Source organism: Falco cherrug, chromosome 16 (genome assembly GCF_023634085.1).
Source record: "Falco cherrug isolate bFalChe1 chromosome 16, bFalChe1.pri, whole genome shotgun sequence".
Classification (NCBI taxonomy): domain Eukaryota; kingdom Metazoa; phylum Chordata; class Aves; order Falconiformes; family Falconidae; genus Falco; species Falco cherrug.
Genome location: NC_073712.1, coordinates 3331174 through 3352149, shown reverse-complemented (window position 1 = coordinate 3352149; position 20976 = coordinate 3331174). Strand labels below are relative to the sequence as shown.

The following is a 20976-nucleotide window of genomic DNA, read 5'->3' as shown; positions in this document are numbered from 1 at the left end:
ACCCAAGGCCTTCAGCCATCTCCTGGTGACACGGAGCCTTCCTCCACCCCCCTGGTCTTCCTCTCCCCCCTCCTCTTTTGGGGGTTTCTTTCTTCTCATTGTGTTTTTTTTTTCTGTTTCCAAAATTAAACACGCTTCCCCTCCTGCCCCTTCCACCCTGCAGCCCTTGCCCCATTGGGAAGGAAGTGCGAGATGCTGTTTTTGAGCAGATATCAAATCAACAACCCGACCGCTGGGTGCGGCAAGCACCACCCTGGGCACTGGGGAGGGCACCTGGCCACCACCATGGCTCCTGAGGAGCTCTCTGGCTCGGCTGACTACGATTACCCACCAGTGACCAATGTGATGGTGAACGAGGAGGTCTTCTCCAGGTGGGAGGTCTTCTTCACTACTGTCTTCATCCCCATCCTCTACACCTTCATCTTCCTCCTCGGCCTCGTGGGGAACCTCTTTGTCATCATGGTGATGGCCAAGAAGAGCGGGGGCAAGCGGGTGGTGGACACCTTCGTGCTGAACCTGGCGGTGGCTGACATCATCTTCATCTGTACCTTGCCCTTCTGGGTGGTGGCAGGGGCGCAGGGGAACCGCTGGCTGCTCGGTGAAGGGCTCTGCAAGGTCAGCAGCTATGCCATCGCCGTCAACCGCTGCTCCAGTATCCTCTTCCTCACTGCCCTCAGCATGGAGCGCTACCTGGTCATTAGGAAGGTGTTGGACACCAAGATGGTGGGTTCCCAGAGGTACATCCGCATCACCTGTGCCATCATCTGGACTGTATCCCTCCTCCTGGGTGCCCCATCCCTGGTGTACCGGCGCCTGGATGGGGACGACTGCTGGGATGAAGATGGAGAGGACTTCAGCCTGGCCATGGTCTTCCTCACCTTCCTCCTGCCCTTGGGGATCATCACCTTCTGCTACTGCTCAATTTACTGCCGGCTCCAGCGCCACATCCGGCTGGGCAGGGGCGTCCAGCGCTCCCACCGCGCCATCATCACCATCGTCGCAGCCTTCCTCTGCTCCTGGCTGCCCCTCAACACCTGCAAGGTCCTGCTCTTCTTCCTTGCCAAGGGGATGCTGGTCCTGTCCCAGGGGCAGGAGGTGGCCCTGAGGTGGGTGGTGGCCAGCAGCACCTGCCTGGCCTTCGTTAACAGCTGCGTCAACCCCCTTGTCTATGCCCTGATGGACGGGCGCTGCCGCCCCCGATGTCCCTTCGGTCCCTGCACACTGGGGACGGGTCCCAGCACGGCTGCCCGCTCCTCCACCACCGACTCCAGCCTCCTCTTTGGTGGCCGCATCTGGACCAAGACCCCCGCTGGCCCCCAGCACAGGGCTGGGACTGAGCTCCAGCTGGCACCGGGGGTCCCACGGGGCCACCCCGGGGTGAATACCCCCCCATGCTCCCCAGTGGCCCCGGGTGCCACCGCGGTCCCCGCTGTCCTGCCTGGTCCCCAGCTTTAATCCAGGTCCAGCCCCCCCGGTGCGATTCCCGAGGGAGCAGCACCCCATCCCAGCCCCAGACCTGAGCAGGCAGGATCTGGCCCCAGGACAACCCCCTTCCTGCCCCATCGCCCCCCCACCCCGAGATGCTCTTCATAAGGGATGGCTTCAGGAGCAACAACCTGGTTTTAATCCAAATTTAATCCCAATTAATAAAACTTAGCCCTATGACTAACAATGTATTTTAGTCTTTGAGCTGTTTTTACCACCCGTGGGGGGGAGAGGGGGGCTCGGCGCCAGTGGGGCTGCCAGCAACTCTGCCTGCTGCAGGGACAGAAAAAAAACCTTTTTTTCTCCAAATCTGCCTTTTTTTTTGCTCTGCTGGGGTCTCTGTGCCGCTGGGCAAGGGGTGGCTGCGTCAAAGATGGGGTCTGTCCCATCCCCCGCCATCACAGGGACATCGGGATGCTCTGGGGGCGGGGGGCGGGTGCTGAGGGGGCTGTGGAGCTGCAGGGCACCGCTGCTCTGCCTGTGCTCCTGCCTGCAGCTGCCTGCGGCTGCCTGCTGCCTGTGCAGCGAGCGCCTCTCCTGCCTGCACCCTGCCTGCCCCTCACTGCTCCCTGCCTGCACGCTGCCTGCTCCTGACTGCTCCCTATCTGTGCCCTGCCTGCACCCTGCCTGCGCCCTGCCTTCCCCTAACTGCTCCCTGTCTGTGCCCTGCCTGCCTCCTGCCTGTTCCTAACTGCCCCTGCCTGCCCCTGCCTGCACCCTGCTGGCCCCTCTCCTGCCTGCACCCACCTGCACCCATGCTGTCTGACTGCTCACTGCTCCTCTCCTGCCTGCAGCATCTCCCCTGCCTGCCCCTGCCCACCCCCTGCCCAGCCCCTGCCCTCTCATCCCGGTCCCCACAGGCCGTGGGACCGTCCCCCCGGCTGAGACAGACTTTCCACCACCTGCCCCTGGCAGCCCAGGATGTGGCCAACCCGTCTGTGCCCTGATTCATCTCGCTCTGCACCGGCAGCTGTGGCAGCGGCGTTCCCACGGCCTGGCACAGCCCTGGCACAGCTCTGGCACAGGTCTGGCACAGGTCTGGCACAGCCCTGGCACAGCTCTGGCACAGCTCTGGCACAGTCCTTGCACTGCCCTGGCACAGCCCTGGCACAGCCCTGGCACTGCCCTGGTACAGCCCTGGCACAGCCCTGTCACAGCTCTGTCACAGCTCTGGCACAGTCCTTGCACTGCCCTGGCACAGCTCTGGCACAACTCTGGTACCACCTTTGCACTGCCCTGGCACTGCCCTGGCACAGCCCTGGCACAGTCCTTGCACTGCCCTGTCACAGCCCTGGCACAGCTCTGGCACAGCTCTGGCACAGTCCTTGCACAGCCCTGTCACAGCTCTGGCACAACCCTGGCACTGCCCTTGCACTGCCCTGGCACAGCCCTGGCACAGCCCTGGCACAGGTCTGGCACAGCTCTGGCACCACCTTTGCACTGCCCTGTCACAGCCCTGTCACAGCCCTGTCACAGCTCTGGCACAGCCCTGGCACAGCCCTGGCACAGGTCTGGCACTGCCCTGGCACTGCCCTGCTCTGCCCCTCACCTGTCTCCTCCTGCCTGGGGACAGGGACAGGACAGGCTGCCTCTGCTCCCAGCGGGTTCCTGCCCTGGGAAGGGACGGTGGCAGCAGTGCCAGGGTGGCAGTGCCAACCCCATTGCCCTGCCCGTGCCACCAGGCTCAGGTCCCTGCTGGCCCTGGCATTCTGGGGACGCCAGCCCTGGGGGAGATGTCCCAGCCATGGGCCATGGCAGGGATGGGGACAGTGTCCCTGTGCCTGGCCTGGCCCTGCACAGCACCAGGGATGGAGCCACCACCCAGCACTGTGCCGTGGTGTGCCATGCCATGCTGTGCCGTGCCGTGCTGTTGCCATGGTGTGCCGTGCCATGTCACACAATACCATGACACACTGTTCTATCTCATATCATGCCCTACCATGCCACACCACATCATGCCATGCCATGCCACACCACACCACACTGTGCCATGCTATGCCATACCATGCCGTGCCGTGCCAGGCCAGGCCATATGATACCATACCATGCCACACTGTGCCACGCTACACTGTACTTTGCCATATCACCCACAAAGTGCCAAGCCATACCAAGCTGTGCAGAGCCATACTGAGCTGTGCTGAGCCACGTCGAGCCATATGGCACTGTGCCATGCCGTATTGAGCTGTACCAAACCGTAGTGAGGTATGCCATGCTGTGCTGAGCCATGCCAAGCTGTGCCAAGCCATGTCAAGCCATACAGCACCATGCCATGCCATATTGAGCCATACCAAGCCATACCAAGGCATGCTGTGCAGTGCCAAGCCGTGTCAAGCTGTGCTGAGCCGTGTTGAGCCATACGGTGCCATGCCGTGCCATATTGAGCCGTACCAAGCCGTGCTAAGCCATGTTGAGCTGTGCCAAGCTATGTCAAGCTATGCCGAGCCACGTCAAGCTGTGTCAAGCCCTGTGGAGTCATACAGTGGCATGCTGTGCCATATCGAGCCATACCAAGCCATGCTGAGCTGTGCTGAGCCATGTTGAGCTGTGCCATGCCATGCTGAGCCATGTCAAGCCGTGCTGAGCCATGCTGAGCCATCCAGTGCCATGCTGTGCCATATCGAGCCATACCAAGCCGTGCTGAGCTGTGCTGAGCCATGTTGAGCCGTGCCAAGCCGTGCCATGCTGTGCTGAGCCATGTCAAGCTGTGCTGAGCCATGTTGAGCCATCCAGTGCCATGCTGTGCCATATTGAGCCATACCAAGCCGTGCCGAGCCGTGCTGAGCCGTGTCAAGCCATATGGTGCCATGCCGTGCTGTACTGAGCTGTACCAAGCTGTACTGAGCTGTGCCGTGCCAAGCCGTGCCATGCTGAGCTGGTGGGCAGGCCCTCGCCGTTGCCGCCGCCGTGGGGCAGAGGCCGGGGCGCGTGGGGCGGCGTGGGCGCGGGTGGCGGCGGCTGGGGAAGGTGTTGCTCACCCGCTCCTCCCCTCCGCCTCAAGTCAAAACACGTCCCCGTGTCCTGGGTGCAGCAGAGCCGGCAGCGGCGGCGAGCGCCCAGGTAAGGCATCGCCCCCCGGCCCCGCCGCGGACCCCCCGGGACCCCGCACCCCTCCCTGCCTCGGTTCCCCAATCCGCCCCGCATCCTGCTGGGGGAAACTGAGGCACGGCAGGGGCCACAGCAATGCACAAACAGAGGCAAGGACACCCCCCCTCCCACCCATTCCCCCCCCCAGGAGCAGGGGGTGCCGGGGATGAGCCCCTTTCCCAGGGCCAGCAGCCACCCCCACTCCGGGAGCTGCCTCCAGCCCAGACGGAAAAGAAATCAAAACTGGGAGAAACTGGGAGAGGCGCCCAGCGAAACCGGCCGGGGCGGGAGCAAGGCCCCCCCCAGCCCCCCCGCCACACCCCGACCACCTTTGCCCCCGGGATGGGTCTCACCCAGGCACCACGCACGTGTTCGCACACCTTTGTTTATTGTAGGACCTACAAGAAGGCAGGGAAAGCAAACACGGCCTCGCCTTCCTCCCCCGCCGCCATCGCCATCGCTGGGCGGCTGGCAGGGACGGGGCGATGCGAGGGGCTGGGGGGAGCGTGTGCAGGGGGGCACCCATGGGTGCTGCCTGGGGGGTGGCGAGGGGACAAGGCTTCTCCCTGCTGTTGCCCGTAGGGTCCCGGCCCGGCATGGGGGAGGTGAGCGACACCGACAGCGGGATCATGCTGCACTCGGGTGAGCGCTGGGGGGGTACTGGGGGGGGAGGTCCCGGGGTGCCCCCGTGCCCCCCACGTCCTCTCGCTGGGCTGAGATCGGGGCACTTGGGTGCACAGGGCTGCCCTGGGGACACACAAAAGCTCCTTGAGGGGTGGGGGTGGGGAAATGGGGGGTTCCCCTGTCTGGGGGGGGGCAGACCGGCTTTGACTCAGCCGGATTTCGCTCCGGGATGGCTGAGTCAGGGTGAAACCTTCCCTGTGGCCACCCCCCCCACCCCCCCCCCCCTGTGCTGGGAAATCACGGCTGGCCCCAGGGGAGCTGGAGCACCCATGGGTGTTGTTGGGGGGGGGGCTCACGGCTGCTGGGGGAAACTGAGGCAGGGAGACTGGGGTGAGGAGGGGGAGTGGGGGGGTCTGGATGCATCTCAGAACATCCGTCCATCCGTCCCCAGGCCCCGACAGCCCCGTGTCGCCCCTGAAGGAGCGGGGCGCAGGCAGGGCGCAGGCAGCAGGCGCTGGAGGCTCGGCTGGAGGGCTGCGTGCAGGAGCTGCGGCGGCTCTGCCTGCGCGAGGCGGTGAGTGGGGGGGGGGACGGACCCCTGCCTGACCCCCCCTGCCTGACCCCCCTGCCCCACGCCAGCAGCTCAGTGTCCCCGGGCCGCCCCCCCAGGAGCTGACGGGGACGCTGCCCTGTGAGTACCCTCTGAAAGCTGGCGAGAAGCCCCCCAAGGTCCGGCGCAGGATCGGTGCTGCCTTCAAGCTGGATGAGACCCTCGTTCTGCATGGGGCGGTGAGGGGCTCGTCAGTGTGCAACCGGGGTGGGGGGGCATCCCTGTGGTGGGCAGTGGGGACCCCACCAGTGTGCAACTGGTGTGGAGATCCCTGGGTGTGAACGGTGGGGACCCACCAGTGTGCCACTGGGGTATCCCTGTGGTGGGCAGTGGGGACCCCGCTGGTGAGCAACTGGGATGGGGGCATCCCTGGGGTGGGCAATGGGGACCCCGCTGGTGAGCAGCTGGGATGGGGGCATCCCTGGGGTGGGCAGTGGGGACCCCGCTGGTGAGCAACTGGGTTGGGGGCATCCCTGGGGTGGGCAGTGGGGACCCCACCAGTGTGTAACTGGGGTGGGGGACATCCCTGCGGTTGGGAGTGGGGACCCTGCTGGTGAGCAACCGGGGTGGGGGGCATCCTTCGGGTGGGTGGTGGGGACCCTGCCAGTGTGCAACTGGGATGGGGGCATCTCTGGGGTGGGTGGTGGGGACCCCGCTGGTGTGTAACCGGGGTGGGGGGCATCTCTGGGGTGGGCAGTGGGGACCCCCCTCCAGCCCAGCCTGGAGCCATGGAAGATGTCCAAACGTCACCCAGAGATGTCCCCATGCCCATCCCATCTTGTGCCTGGCTAGTGTGCAAGCATGATGGGGGTGGCAGCGTGCTGAGCGTGTCCCCTCGGTCCCCAGGACCCGCTGAGCGCCCTGGAGCGGGACCTGGCGCTGCAGCTGCAGATCGCCAAGGCTGCCCGCCGCCTCTGCCGGGAGGAGAACATCAGCAAGCGGCTCCGCAAGCGCCGGCAGACAGCAGCGCTGCTGGAGGAGCAGAAGCTGAAGGACCTGGAGAACATCCTCAACCAGCGACGGCTCCTGGCTGGCCAACGGCCTTTGCCTGCTGGTGCTGGAACCAGTGCTGCTGAGGGTGAGCCCCCCTTGTGCCCCCCTGGCTGGCGGTGGCTCGATTGGGGGATGCTGGTGGTCAGGGAGGCAGAAATGGGTGCAGCTTGCTTGGGTGTCGTTGGTGAATGCACCCCAGTATGCCATCCCTGGCACGTGGCACCCCAGTCCTCCATCCCTAGTGAATACACTCCCCAGGTGCCCCCCAGTATGCCATCCCTGGCGCGTGGCACCCCAGTCCTCCATCCCCAGTGAACACACTCCCCAGGTGCCCCCCCATATGCCATCCTTGGTGAACACACCCCATTTCCCCGTCATCTGATGAGTGCACCCCTGTGGATGCGTCCCAGTTCTCCATCCCCAGTGAATGCACCCTACTGGGTTCCCCCCAGTGTGCTGTCCCCAGTGAATGCACCCCAATTCCCTACCCCTGGTGAATGCCTCCCCCTAGATGCACCCCAACACACCATCCCTGGTGAATGCACCCCAATTCCCCATCCCCGGTGAATGCACCCCCCTAGATGCACCCCAACACACCATCCCTGGTGAATGCACCCCAATTCCCCATCCCCGGTGAATGCACCCCCCTAGATGCACCCCAACACACCATCCCTGGTGAATGCACCCCAATTCCCCATCCCCGGTGAATGCACCCCCCTAGATGCACCCCAACATACCATCCCTGGTGAAGGCACGACTCTGAGAGCCCCCTGAATACCATCCCTGGTGCAGGCACCCTGGTGAATGCACCCCAATCCCCACACCCCCAGTGAAAGCACCCCGATATGTTCTCCCTGATGGGTGCACCCCACTGAAGGCACCCCAGTACTTCATCCCAGCTGACTGACCCTGACATGCAGCCCCCAGTGAATGCACCCCAATGCTTCATCCCTGGTGGCTGCATCCTTGTGAGTGCACCCCAAAACTTCATCTCCAGTGCATGCACCCCAATACACCATCCCTGCTGGAGACACCCTCATTAATGCACCCCGATACTTCATCCCCAGTGATTACACCCCAGTGCACCATCCCTGCTGTATGTACCCCCAAGAATGCACCCCAAAACTTCACCCCTGCTGGTTGCACACCATGTCTGCCCCCCAATCCGCCATCCCCAGCAAATGCACCCCAATGGGTGGCAGGATTTGGCCCCGCTGCGGTGTCCCCCTCCTGGTGGCAGCCATCCAGGTGGGTCCCCCCTTGCCCCCGTGCGTGCCTTGGCTCTGTCCCCCCGGGACTTCTGCGTCCAGCCGTCCCCAGGGACCAGAGACATGGTGGTGGTGGCTTCTTCCCTCCTGGTGCCCCCAAACCTGGCCGGCTCCCCTCCTCCTGCCCAGCCTGGGCAGGCTGGGAGCTGCCTGCAGCGCCGGCAACGCAGCTCGGCAAAGCCGGCCTGGCCGGTACCGCCACTGTCCCGGAGCGTGTCGGGACAGGCGGCGTGGGAGAGGGGAGAGCGGAGGCCTCCGGGGACGCGCTGGGTGGCGGCGGGTGCCCTGGGAGCGTTTTGGCACCAGCACCGGCACCGGCACCGTTCTCACCTGTCCCCTGCCCCGCAGAGCTCAGCGCCTCCGACGAGAGCTCCCTGTCGGATGCCGTCCTGCTGGAGGAGGGTAAGGGGGCTGCGGGGGCAGGGGGGACACACCGGGGTGCCCCCCCGTGTAGGGCCCCCCATCCCAACCCTCCATCTCTCCCACAGAGGAGACACGGCTACCAGGACCTGCCACCCCACGGGGGTCCCCGTCCCCCGAGGAGCCCCCCGAGGGGGAGGGGTCAGGGCCCCGCCGGCCTCCTCCAGCCCCTGGTGCGAGACCAGCCTCGACAGACCCTATGAGAAGGCCAAAAAACCTGGCTTCGACCCCGGGGATGGGGAAACCCGGGGGTCCCGGTGCTACCCCGGGTCCCCACCAGCCATCCCTGCTACCCCCTCGGCCCCCGGCAGCCCTGACCCCACAGCCTCACTGGCACCCAGGACGGGGGACGTCCCCCCCTACCGCTTTGTCCCCATCAGGACCCTGGTGCTGTGCCGGCAGGCGGGCTCCAGCGCTCCCAGCACCCCGGAGCCATCGGGCCGGCGAGGACAGTCCCAGTCCCTGAGGTATGTCCTGTGCCTGGGGAGGGGGGACAAGGGCTTCTGCAAGGGAGGATGGAGACAACCCCATGGGAAGGAGGATGGAGATACCCTCATAGAGATGATGGAGCTAAACCCATGGGGAGGAGGAGCAGGGGGGAGATAATCCCATGGGGAGGATGGAGATACCCTCTTGGAGATGATGGAGCTAAACCCATGGGGAGGAGGAGCAGGGGGGAGATAATCCCATGGGGAGGATGGAGATACCCTCTTGGAGATGATGGAGCTAAACCCATGGGGAGGAGGAGCAGGGGGGAGATAATCCCATGGGGAGGATGGAGATACCCTCTTGGAGATGATGGAGCTAAACCCATGGGGAGGAGGAGGGGGGAGATAATCCCATGGGGAGGAGGCTGGAGATAGTCCCAGGGAGAGAAGATGGAGCTAACTCGCTGGAGATGATGGAGCTAACCCATGGGGAGGCTGGAGCTAATCCCGTGGGGATGCCTCACCCTGCACCCACAGGGTGCTCAGTCCCATGTCCCCCCCCTTCCCACACCCCCGGCCTTTTGGGTGAGAGGCAAGGGGAAGGGGCCGCCTCAGCTGCAGCCCCCTGCCCGCAGGGTAGAGGCGTGCTGGCAGCCCGGCGAGCCGCGGGGCCGCAGTGCCGTACCCCGCCGGCGCCCCACGTACTACACAGTGACGGTGCCCACCGCCTGCATCCCGACCCCCGGCCCCGCCTGCCGCTCCGGCTCCGACGACAGCATCTCCGACCTCTCCAGCATCTCCCACGCCACCTCCCCGGGCAGCAGCAGCCCCGACGTCTCCTTCCCGCGCCCCAAAGTCCCACCACCCCTCGCCGAGCCGGGTTACTACCCCCGCGGTGCCCACCGGTTCCTGCCACCTGCCAGCCCCCCAGCTTTCCTCTACGAGCAGGATCTGGCCCCGTTACGCTACCAGCGCCTGGTGCCCTCGCACAGCCGCATCGTGCGCACCCCCTCGCTCAAGGACTACGCGCCGGCCGGGGGGTCGGGGGCTCTCCAAGGCGGCTGTGACCGAGGAGCTCAAATCATGGCACCAGCTGTGCCCGGCTGCGGGGTGCCCGTCCCCACTCCCTCGACCGGCAAGGGGCCTTTCGGGGACCCCGCGGTGGGACCACCAGGGACGTGCCCATCACCCGTGGAGTCCTGCCGCGGACTCAGGTAGGGCATTGGGTGCTGGGTACGGGGGGTCGGGGTGCGGGAGAGTGGAGGGCAACATGATGCCCATTCCCCTATGGTGACCCCCTGGGTGCTGCCCTGTGGGTGACTGGGTGACATGAGTTGCCACCCTGAGGTGGTTCATGGGTAAGTGGCTCTGGTGGGGTCCCATGAGGGTCCCCAGAGCAGGCATAGGGTCCTGAGGGGATCCATGGGGAAGAACTGGGGGTCCCATGAGTTTCCCTTGGGGCAGGACGGGGGACCCCTAAGGGTCCCTGGAACAGGACTGGTGAAGGTCTCGTGGGACAGGGCCAGTTCCCTAAGGGGGTCCCTGGGACAGGCCCAGGGTCCCAGAAAGGTCCCTAGTGCAGGAATGGGGTCCTGAGGAGGTCCCATGGCCAGGACCAGGGTCTTCTGAGGCTCTTGGGCACAAGACCAACATCTCTCAAGGCTTTCTGGGGCCGGATGAGACCCTCTGATGGTCCCTCTGGGCAGGTCCAGGGTCCCATGAGCAGGATCCAGGGTCCCATGAGGGGTGCTGGGTCAGGCCAGGATGCTGAGGGGGGTCCCTGGGTCAGGGCTGGGGTCCCACGTGGGTCCCTCCAGTCACACCCAGCATCCCACGGACAGAACCCAGGGCCCCACGTGGGCTCAGCAGCGGGGTGCCCCTGGGCAGGAGGGTCCCTGCAAACATTTTGGGGGGTGGCTCCCCTCCACCTGGGGGGTCCCGCTGGGATGGGTGCAGGGAGCACAGCGTGGCACACCGTGCTGGGATGGTGGCACCCATGGCACAGCCGGGGCCCATGCCGGGCAAGCCAGGACCTGCAGCCGTGCCCCCCCCCAACACCCCCTGCCGCGGGATGTGCCCCCTGGGGTGCTGCCCGGGTCCAGGGTGGGGTGCCGGCACCCACAGGCTCCTTCTCCCACGCAGGCGCCCCCGGTACGTGTCCTGCGGCGCTCGGCGGACGGCGTGCCTGTGCAGGTCTACGTGCCTGAGAATGGCGAGATCGTCACACAAGTGTGAGCGTGGGGACCCCCACCCTGGGGGGGGCACAGCCTGGCTGGGCCAGGGCCAGGGCCGTCCCACAACCCTCCTCCCCCCCCATCCCCCCCGTATGAAGACACGGGTGGGAGGCACAGCCGCCCCCCAGCGCTCCTGGGGTGTGCGGCGCTGGGACAGGGTGGCTGGGGCTGGCCCCCACCCCCGTGTCCCCTCGCTGGCACTGTGACCCCGCTGCTGATGGTGCCACCGCGATGGGGGGCGTTGGTCTCTAATAAAGGTGGTCGTTGAGGTGCTCCTGCCCTCGCCAGCCTCGGGATGTGTCACCTCTGTGTCCCCAGCCCTGTCCCTGGCAGGGTCACCCCTCCCCTGGATCCAGCAGTGGGTTGGCATTGCCAGGATCGGGCCCCGGGGGGCTGGGGGTCCGGCCGTGCCTCTGTGGGCTCGGGATGGGGGGGCAGGGCAGGGGTGGGGGGAGGGGAAGGCGGGCAGGGGGCGGACACGAAGGGTGCAGGGGAAGGGGTGCGAGGGGGGAGAAATAAGGGGTGCAGGGGAGGGGAAGGGGTGCTGGGGAGGGAAATGATGGGGAGCGGGGGGGCAGGGAAGGGAGGGGGCTCGGGGGCTGTGAAAGGCGGGGGTCAGTGCAGGGGGACAGGGCAGGGGTCCGGGCAGGGGGGACAGTGCAGGGGTCCGGGCAGGGTGACAGGGCAGGGGGTCAGTGCAGGGGGGACAGGGCAGGGGGACAGGGCAGGGGGACAGGGCAGGGGGACAGTGCAGGGGTCCGGGCAGGGTGACAGGGCAGGGGGTCAGTGCAGGGGGACAGGGCAGGGGGGACAGGGCAGGGGGACAGGGCAGGGTGACAGGGCAGGGGGACAGGGCAGGGGGGACAGGGCAGGGGTCCGGGCAGGGTGACAGGGCAGGGGGACAGGGCAGGGTGACAGGGCAGGGGTCCGGGCAGGGGGACAGTGCAGGGGGACAGGGCAGGGTGACAGGGCAGGGTGACAGGGCAGGGGGACAGGGCAGGGGTCCGGCAGGGGGACAGTGCAGGGGGACAGTGCAGGGGGACAGGGCAGGGTGACAGGGCAGGGTGACAGGGCAGGGGGACAGTGCAGGGGTCCGGGCAGGGGGACAGGGCAGGGGGACAGGGCAGGGGGACAGGGCGGGGGGACAGGGCAGGGGGACAGGGCAGGGGGACAGGGCGGGGGTCCGGGCAGGGGGACAGGGCAGGGGGACAGTGCAGGGGGACAGGGCAGGGGTCCGGGCAGGGGGACAGGGCAGGGTGACAGGGCAGGGGGAGAGGGCAGGGGGACAGTGCAGGGGGTCCAGGCAGGGCAAGGGCAGCCACGGGGGCGCGGGGAGGGCAGCGGCGGGGGGGGCCGGGCCGGGGTCCCCCCCCAGCGCCCCCGCAGCCCCGCCCGGCCGTGCCCGCGGGCCCGGGACGCTCCTCCCGGCGGGCGGGGGGCCGGGGCCGGGGCCGGTGGCTGCGGCGGGAGGCGCCGCCGCGGGGGGGCACCGGGCAGCGACCGAGCGCCGGCGGGCTGCGGCGTCACTGCGGGCCTGCGCCGGCCCCGCACCGGGCTGCACCGGCCCCGCCGCACCGGGACCGGGACCGGCCTGCACCGGGAGCGGCGCCGGGACACACCGGGAGCGGCCCTGGGAGCGGCCCCGGGATACACCGGGAGCGGCCCCGGGACACACCGGGAGCGGCCCCGGAAGCGGCTCCGGGAGCGGCCCCGGGCTCCCCCGGCCCCGCCGCCCCGGCCCCGCTGCCGCAGCGCAGCCGCCGCCCCCCGCCCCCCCCCGCCCCGGCAGCGCTGAGCGGCGGCCCCAGGCGCGGCCCCGGGATGGGGCCCGGTGGCCCCGGAAGCGGGTGGCCCCTGGCCGGGACCGTGCTGGTGGCCGTGGCCGCCTCGCTGGGTAAGAGACACGGCGGGGGGGCACGGGGAGGGGGTCGGGCGGTGCCACCCGGTGACGGGACCCGGTGCCACCGGCCGTGCCCGTGCCCGGCGCCAGCGCGCGGGGGTCGCTTGCGCCAACGTGTCCCCCTGTGTGTGTTCCCCACCCCCCCCCACCCCCCCCGCCCCCCGTTTGCTGCTTGCGGGACATCCCCGGCGTGCGCGGAGCCGGTGGGTGTCCAATCCCGGGGGGGTCGGGGGCTTCCCACACGCGGCCCGTGCCTCAGTTTCCCCGCTCGGCGCCGAGCTGCCGCGGGCCCCTCGGGCGGGGAGCGAACCCCATATGGGACCCCTGAGATCCGCTGGGAGCCGGGGGTGGGGAGCGCGCTGGAGCCCCCCAGGGACCGGCCCAGCCCTGGTGGCTCCGTGGTCGCTGTCGCGGCGCCTCCGGCCGCCCCCGGGCCTCGGCCCGCGGCTATTTCGGGGAGCGCAGGTGGCTCGGGCCAGAAATAGAGCCGGGAGGCGGCGGGGGAGCGGCTGGGGGGGCTGCGTCAGGCGGAGCGGGGTCCGTGAGGATGTGGGGCAGGATGGGGTGGGGGCTGTGAGGATGTGGGGCAGGATGGAGCGAGGTCTGCGAGGATGTGGGGCAGGATGGAGGAGGTCTGCGAAGATGTGGGGCAGGATGGGGTAGGGGCAGCGAGGGTGTGGGGCAGGATGGGGTGGGGGCTGCAAGGATGTGGGGCAGCATGGAGCGAGGTCTGCGAGGATGTGGGACAGGATGGGGTGGGGGCTGTGAGGATGTGGGGCAGCATGGAGCGAGGTCTGCGAGGATGTGGGGCAGGATGGAGGAGGTCTGCGAGGATGTGGGGCAGGATGGGGTAGGGGCAGCGAGGGTGTGGGGCAGGATGGGGTGGGGGCTGCAAGGATGTGGGGCAGGATGGAGCGGAGTCTGAGGAGACGTGGGGCAGGACGGAGCGGGATCCAGGAGGACATGGGGAAGGATGCAGTGGGGTGTGGGGGTACGCGGGGCAGGATGCAGTGGGGGGACAGGATGGAGTAAAGTACAGGGTACAGGGAGGCAGGATGAGGCGGGGTATGGTGGGAGACGTGGGTCAGGATGGAGCAGGAAGGGGGGGACATGGGGGCAGAATGTGGTGGGGTGTGGGGGGTACATAGGGGCAGATGGAGCCACGTGTGGGGGTACATAGGGGCAGGGTATGGGGGGCCATGGGGCAGGATGGAGCAGGATACAGGGGGCCATGGGGCAGGATGTGGTGGGGTACAGGCCATCCCCCTCGGACAGCATGTGGGGAACACGGAGGACGTGGGGTGCTGCTGGTGCCACTGGGGGTGGCAGTGGCCGGGCTGGGGGTGCCCCGAGGCCCCGGTGACGGGCGGCTGTCCCCAGTGGCGGGGGGCGAGGACTGCCTGTGGTACGTGGACAGGAACGGCTCCTGGCACCCCGGCTTCGACTGCGACTTCTTCACCTTCTGCTGCGGCACGTGCCACCAGCGGTACTGCTGCCGCGACCCCCTGCGCCTGCTCACCGAGCGCCAGCAGCGCCACTGCCTCGCCTTCAGGTGCTGGGTGCTTGCCTTTGGGTGCTGGGCCATGGGGACTGGGCAGCGGTACTGGGTGCTGGGCACTGCTACTGGGTGCTGGGCATTGGTACTGGGCAGTGGTACTGGGTGCTGGGCATTGGGTGCTGGGCACTGCTACTGGGTGATGGGCAGTGGCACTGGGTGCTGGGCAGTGGTACTGGGTGCTGGGCATTGGGTGCTGGGCACTGCTACTGGGTGATGGGCAGTGGCACTGGGTGCTGGGCAGTGGTACTGGGTGCTGGGCACTGCTACTGGGTGATGGGCAGTGGTACAGGGTGCCGGGTGCTTGCCTTTGGGTGCTGGGCCATGGGGGCTGGGTGCTGGGCACTGGGTACTTATACTGGGTGCTGGGCATTGGTACTGGGCGCTTGTACTGGGTGCTAGGCATTGGGTGCTGGGCACTGCTACTGGGTGATGGGCAGTGGCACTGGGTGCTGGGCATTGGGTGCTGGGGGCTTGTCTGGACATCCTTGTCCCTCCAGTCTCCAGCTGGGTGCTCCAGGGTGCCCCTCGGTGTTGCGGCCACTGGTGTGACTGGGTGGGGGGGGAGGTACAGTGTGGGGGCGGGGGCTGTGCCCCAGTGCCCCCTCCCCCACGTCCCCACGTGCCGCAGCCCCAAGACCATCGCGGGCATCGCCTCGGCCGTGGTGCTCTTCATTGCCATCGTCACCACCATCGTCTGCTGCTTCATGTGCTCCTGCTGCTACCTGTACCAGCGCCGGCAGCACCTCCGCACCCCCCTGCAAGGTGGGGGGGCTGGGGGGCGGGGGGTCGGGACTGGGGGGTCGGGTGGGGGGCCTGGAGGGATGCAGGAGGGGGATTAGGGTGCAGGGGGGAGCACCTGGGTGCAGGGTGTGGATTTGGGTGCTGGGGGAGGGTACTGGAGTGGGTGCTGCTGGGATCACCCTGATGCCCATTGCTGCCCCCAGCGCCCCCCTCAAGGGCCACCAACACCTGTGGGCACCGCCGGGCCCTGTCCCCATCCCAAGGTGCCGCAGCCCCCCCCCATCTCTCCCGCAGGCCCAGAGATCCCGCTGTCCAGCTACCCCCCCGCAGGCCCCCCACCCCCCTTCCCTGTGGACGCCAAAGCCGGCCCTGCGCCCCCCCAGCCCGGCTTCACCCCCATGGCCATGTACCCGCCAGCCGGCCCCGCCGCCCAGTACCCGCTGTACCCCTCCGCCCCCCCCATCTACAACCCCACAGGTGAGCACCGGACTGGGGGGACACCCTGTCCCCCGGGGGGGCGCAGTGACCTTGCCAGGGCTGACAGCCCATCCCGTTTCCCTCCGCAGCACCACCCCCCTACGTCCCAGCACAGCCCAGCTACCCCGGAGCCTGAGCACCCGCGGGGACCCCGGCACCCTCCCGCCGCCGGCCAGCGGGGCCCGTCTGGGGACCCTTGTCCCCCCGCCCTGGGCCCGGGGGGGTGCCCCAGCTGTGGCTGGATCCAGCCCTTCCCGGCCGTGCCGGGGCTGACCCCGTGCCAGCAGCACAGGGCAGCTCTTGTCCTGCACACTGGGCTCTTTGTGGGTGCCTCCACCCAGCCCTGGGTGCCAGCAGCCTCTGCACCCATGGGGGGGGCGCCCGGGGGTCCCCCGAGGGCCGTGCATCACCGCACCCCCGCACCGATTTGGCCCCGGCTCTCCCCCCCCCCCCCCGGGGTTCGCATTAAACCGTATCTTGCACCCCACAGCCCGGTGTCATCTTGGTGGCTTCCCCCAACTCTGCTCCAAGGCTTCTCCATCTACAAACTGGGTAAATGGGCAATTCCCACCAAACCAGCCGCCAGGATGAGCCAGCTGGGGAGCGCTGCTGCCCCCCCAGCCCCACCACACAAAGCCAGGGTGCGAGAGCATCCCCAGTGGCATTTTGGGTCAGAAAGCAGAAAATTCAGCGCTGGGCTCGGGGCGCAAGGCCAATTCCTCCATCCGCCCCTCCCCCAGCCCTGGCTCTCTGGGGCTGGGACCCATCTCCCCCCGCAGCCGGTGGCACGGGGACAGGTGCTGGGGCACAGATTCACCGGCTCCTGCTGTGATTCATGTGCCCCCCGCACCGTCGCTGGGAAGGGGGGTCCCATGGGAGGGGGGGTCCCAGCCACCAGCCACCAGCTACATTTGGGACTGCTGAGTCCATCACTCCTGGGGGGGAAAAAGCCATGCAGACCCCCCAGGGGGCAAATGCAGACCCCCCAGGGGGCAAATGCAGATCCCCCAGGGGGCAAAAAGCTGTCCCATCTCCCGGGGGACCACAGGTCCCAGCATCCTGTCGCCCCCCAAAACCCCACAACGAGCCCAGGGAGGGGGGAGCCGGGGGGCAGCTCTGAGTTTTATTGAAGTGGGATGGAGGGGAAAAAAATAATAATAAAAATAATAAAAGCAGCAAGGTGGGTGCTGGGGGCTGGGGGGGAAGCTGTCCCCAGGGCGGTCCCCGCCGGCCACGGGTGCACGCAGCCAGCTGCGTGGGGGCTCAGGGTTTGGGGGCCGCCTGCTCCCGGAGGTAGAGGTCACGGATTTCGGCCAGGCTGCGGCTGAGGCCGCCCAGTGCCTGGGCGATGACGCGCAGGACGGAGGTGGTCTCCCGGCGGCTCTCGGCGTATTCCCGTCGGAAAGCTTGCATCTCCTGCACCAGCCGCTCGTTGGACTGGACGATGCGTTTTTCGGCCGGTGTGAGCTGGGCGCAGTCAGGTGCCCCGTCCGACAGCCCCGCCGTACCGGGGGGGCCCGGTTCGCCCGTACCGCAGTTATTGAGATTCTCGGCCTCTTGCTCGAAGAGGATGCTCGGGAAGTCGGAGCCCAACGGCTCCTGCTGCCCACCCAAGTCGCCGAGGGAGAGTTCGGGGGGCGCGGGGCGCGGGGGGCTGCGGCTCCAGCCCTCGCACAGCTCGCTGGGCGGGCGGACGCTGGTGCGGGGCAGCCGGCGCTCAGCACCACGGCCGGGGATGCTGTCGGCAGCCGGGCTGTGGAAAGGCTCAGTCTTCACCTCCACCGGCTCCTCCTTCACCGCCTCCTCCTTGACGCCTGTGGGATGGACGGAGAGCGCAGGGCAGCTGGCGGGACCCCCCCCATCACCCCACGGACTGAGCAACCCGACCTCCTTCTGCCTCTGCTTCCTCTGTCCTCATCTCCCTTGTCCCCATCCCCGTACTCCCGTGTCCCCTCTCCTGCACACGGTCCTGGTCCCATCTATGCATTCACATCTCCATAGCCCCGTTGTCCATCATCAGTCTGGCCCCATTCCATGTCCCTTGTCCCTCACCTGGTCCCAGTAGTCCCATATCTCTGTCCTGAATGTGGTAGCCCCATGTCCCTGTGTGGTCCTGGTACCCCCATGTCCCTGCCCCAGTCCCACCAGTCCTTGCCCTGTTCCCAGGCCCCTCTTACCCCTGTCCAGGTCCCTTGTCCCTGTCCTATTCCTAGTCGCCCACATCCCTGACCTGATCCTGGTATCCTCCCATCCCGATCCCAGCGCTGCTGTCCCTCGAACCTGCACTGGTCCATGTCCCTGTCCTGATCCCAGTCCCCTCAGGCCTCTGTCCCCGCCCCAGTAACCCCCATCCCTGTCCTGCTCTCAGTCCCCTCCTGTTGTTGTCCTGGTACCAGCCCCCTGCCCTGGCCCAGGTGCTCCCATTCCCTGACCTGGTCTCTGCTCCTGGCCCTGTCCTGGTCCCCTGCCCCGGTGCCCTGTCCCTTGCCCCTGTCCTGGCTCCAGCGCGCAGTGTCCCTGGCCAGATCCTTGTATCGTCCTGTCCTGGTCCCAGTGCGCCTGTTGCTCTCCCTGTCTCCTATGTCCTGGTCCTGTTCTTCCCATGCCCCTGTCATCCATGTCCTTATGCTGGTCCCGTCCCCCCTCCCCAATCCCTGTCCCATTTCTCCATGTCCCTGTCCTTCTCCCCTGTGTCTATGTCCCCTCCATGTCCCCGCCCCACATCCCCATTCTGATTCTCCCTGTCCCTGCCCCAGTTCCTCCATGCACCTGAACTGGTCCCAGCGCCCCCACACCCCTGTCCCTCACATCCCTGCTCCAGTCTCCACATCCCTGCTTTGGTCCCCTGTATTCATGTCCTGGTCCCCCATGTCCTGGTCTCAGTGTCCCTGTCCTGGTCCTGATCTTCCGTGTCCCTGTCCCAGTCCCTCCACACACCTGTCCTGGTCCCAGTGCCTTGGTCGTGGTCTCCTGTGTCTCTGTCCCAGTCATCCATGTCCCTGCCCTGGTACCACCATGTCCCCATCCTGGTCCCCTGTGTCCCTGTCCCTCCATGTGCTTGTTCTGGTCCCACTGCCCCTGTGTCCCTGTCCCCCAGGTCACAGTCCTGCTCCCCCATATCCTGCTCCCAGGGCCCCATCCCAGTCCTAGTCCCCCCCCATGCTGGTCCTAGTGCCTCCATGTCCCTGCTCCAGTCCTTCCATGCACCTGTCCTGGCCCCTCGTGTCCTGGTTCCCCGTGTCCCTGCTCCTCCGTGTGCCTATTCTGGTCCCAGTGCCCCTGTCCCAGTCCGGGTCCGTCCCATCCCTGCCCCAGCCTCGCCGTCCCTGCCCCGGCCCCGTGTCCCGGTGCCCCCTGGCCCTGCCCGGTGTCTCAACCCCTGCCCCGTGTCCTGGTGCCCCCCAGCCGCAGCCCGGTGTCCTGTGTCCCGATGCCCCCTCCCTTGCCCCAACCCCTGCCTGGTGTCCTGGTGCCTCCCTGCCCGACGTCCCAGTGTCCCTGGCCCTGTCCCGTGTCCCATGTCCCGGTGCCCCCCCTGCCCCATCCCCTGCCCCGAGTCCCGGTGCTCCCCGGCCCTGCCCGGTGCCCCGGTGCCTCCCCCCGCACCCACCGTGCGGCGCCACCACCTCGACGCTGAGCAGCGGCGGGCCGGTGCCGGCGGCGCCCCGCGCTCCCCAGCCGGGGGCGGGCCCGGGGCCGAGCTCGGGCGGGCCGGGCCCGTTGCCGCTGCCGTTGCCGGGCCGGGCGGGCCGGGCGGCCGGTCCCTGCCGCTCCTGCCGGTGCCGGGTGATCTTGTCGTTGGCGCGGCGGCGCAGCCCCCGCCAGCGGTTCTTCACCTCGCCGATGTCGCGCTGGTTGCGGCCGGCGGCGTTGATCTTGTTGGTGATGCGCCACCAGATCTTCTGCTTCTCGTAGGCGTTGACGGTGCTGGCGGCGGCGCCGAAGAGCAGCTGCTCGTACTTGAGCACCTCGCTCATCAGGATGTCGATCTCCTGCAGCGTGAAGTTCGGCTTCCGCTTCAGCAGCCCCCGCCGCGCCCCGCCGCCCGCCGCCATGCTCCCAGCCGCCGCCGCCGCCGCCGCCGCCTCATGGCGCCGCCCCGCCGCCCGCCGCCCCGCCGCCCATCGCCCCGCCGCCGCCGCCGCCGCCGCCGCCGCGCCTTTTGTCCTGCGCCGTCTCCGCGACACCGAGCGCCCCGCGGCACCGAGCGGAGCGGGGCGGAGCGGGGCGGAGCGGGGCCGGCGGCAGCGCGCCCCCTGCCGGCGCCGCCGGGCGCTGCCGGTGCTGGTGCCGGGTCGAGACGGGACTGGCCCCCCCCGTCGTTACCGCGCCCCCTGCAGGCGCCGCCGGGCGCTGCCGCTGCCGGGGCGAGACGGGACCAACACCCCTGCCGGCGCCGCTGGGCGCTGCCGGTGCCGGTGTGACACGGGGCCGCCCCCCCGTCGTTATCGCGCCCCCTGCTGGCCGCCGCTGGGCGCTGCTGGTGCTGGTGCCGGTGCCGGTGCCGGTGTGACACGGGACTGCCCCCCCGTCGTTATTGCGCCCCCTGCCGGCCCCCGCTGGGCGCTGCCGGTGCCGGGACGAGACCGGACCGCCTTCCCCCTGGTCGTTACCGCGACCCCTGAAGGCCGCCGCTGGGCGCTGCCGGTGCCGGTACCAGTGCCGGTGCCAGTGCCGGTGCCGGTGCGAGACCGGACCGGCCCCCCCCGCCCCACCCCCCCGTCGTTATCGCGCCCCCTGCCGGCCGCCGCCGCGTGCAGCCGCTCTGGTACTGCCCCCTACCGGGCCCCCCAGCTGCCCCGCTCCGTTATGGCGCCCCCTGGCGGCCCCTGCCCCGTCCCGGTGCCCTCCGGCAGCACACTCCCCCGGCGCCCCCCGGTGCTCAGGCTGCGGGGCCAGGGCCGCTCGGTCCGGGGCGTCCCAAGGGTCCCGCGTGGGCGGCTGGCGGCGGCCCCCGGGAGCGACCTGAGGGTGGGCACGGGGACCCCGGTGCCCCCTGCCCGCGGCGCTGCCCCCCTGCACAGCGCCCCCGTGCGGCCGGGCGGCCCCTGCGCCAAAGCAGGCCCAGCCGGGGGCCCGGGGATGGGGCTCAGGGGGGTGCCCCATCGGTGGGCTCTGGGTGGGCAGGTGACCTGGCACGCGCCCAGTCTGGGG

At 68.5% G+C, this 20976-nt stretch overlaps 4 protein-coding genes across 4 annotated transcripts; 3 read left to right on the top strand and 1 right to left on the bottom strand.

The window, feature by feature from the left end:
- Positions 1 to 136: 136 nt before the first annotated feature.
- Positions 137 to 1626, top strand: GPR25 (G protein-coupled receptor 25). Its single transcript, XM_027816707.2, has one exon. The coding sequence runs from the start codon at positions 193 to 195 to the stop codon at positions 1453 to 1455; it is 1263 nt and encodes a 420-aa protein (XP_027672508.2). The 5' UTR covers positions 137 to 192; the 3' UTR covers positions 1456 to 1626.
- Positions 1627 to 5152: 3526 nt separating this feature from the next.
- On the top strand, positions 5153 to 11438 carry LOC102051170 (innate immunity activator protein). Its single transcript, XM_055728101.1, is given in 12 exon segments — positions 5153 to 5211; positions 5645 to 5679; positions 5681 to 5767; positions 5863 to 5982; positions 6650 to 6881; positions 8413 to 8466; positions 8553 to 8648; positions 8651 to 8951; positions 9548 to 9947; positions 9949 to 10008; positions 10010 to 10126; positions 11055 to 11438. Coding segments are annotated over 12 exon segments (1641 nt in total). The 5' UTR covers positions 5153 to 5165; the 3' UTR covers positions 11148 to 11438.
- A 1144-nt stretch (positions 11439 to 12582) lies between these two features.
- On the top strand, positions 12583 to 16309 carry SHISA4 (shisa family member 4). Its single transcript, XM_055728294.1, has 5 exons — positions 12583 to 13040; positions 14427 to 14598; positions 15233 to 15366; positions 15640 to 15822; positions 15912 to 16309. The coding sequence occupies exons 1-5, from the start codon at positions 12968 to 12970 to the stop codon at positions 15956 to 15958; spliced, it is 609 nt and encodes a 202-aa protein (XP_055584269.1). The 5' UTR covers positions 12583 to 12967; the 3' UTR covers positions 15959 to 16309.
- Positions 16310 to 16915: 606 nt separating this feature from the next.
- Positions 16916 to 20070, bottom strand: LOC129737492 (myb-related transcription factor, partner of profilin-like). The gene is made up of 2 exons (XM_055728295.1): positions 19397 to 20070; positions 16916 to 17636 (listed from the first exon to the last, which is right to left on the bottom strand). Exons 1-2 carry the CDS (start codon positions 19875 to 19877, stop codon positions 17086 to 17088), a joined length of 1032 nt encoding a protein of 343 aa, XP_055584270.1. The 5' UTR covers positions 19878 to 20070; the 3' UTR covers positions 16916 to 17085.
- Between the last annotated feature and the right edge of the window lie 906 nt (positions 20071 to 20976).

Coding starts and splice junctions, on each gene's coding strand:
- GPR25 (XM_027816707.2), top strand. CDS start 193: ATGCTGTTTTTGAGCAGATATCAAATCAACAACCCGACCGCTGGGTGC.
- SHISA4 (XM_055728294.1), top strand. CDS start 12,968: ATGGGGCCCGGTGGCCCCGGAAGCGGGTGGCCCCTGGCCGGGACCGTG. Junction 13,041..14,426: donor GGCCGTGGCCGCCTCGCTGG/GTAAGAGACACG, acceptor GGCTGTCCCCAG/TGGCGGGGGGCGAGGACTGC. Junction 14,599..15,232: donor CGCCACTGCCTCGCCTTCAG/GTGCTGGGTGCT, acceptor CACGTGCCGCAG/CCCCAAGACCATCGCGGGCA.
- LOC129737492 (XM_055728295.1), bottom strand. CDS start 19,877: ATGGCGGCGGGCGGCGGGGCGCGGCGGGGGCTGCTGAAGCGGAAGCCG. Junction 17,637..19,396: donor GCACCGGGGCACCGGGCAGG/GCCGGGGAGCAC, acceptor TCCATCCCACAG/GCGTCAAGGAGGAGGCGGTG.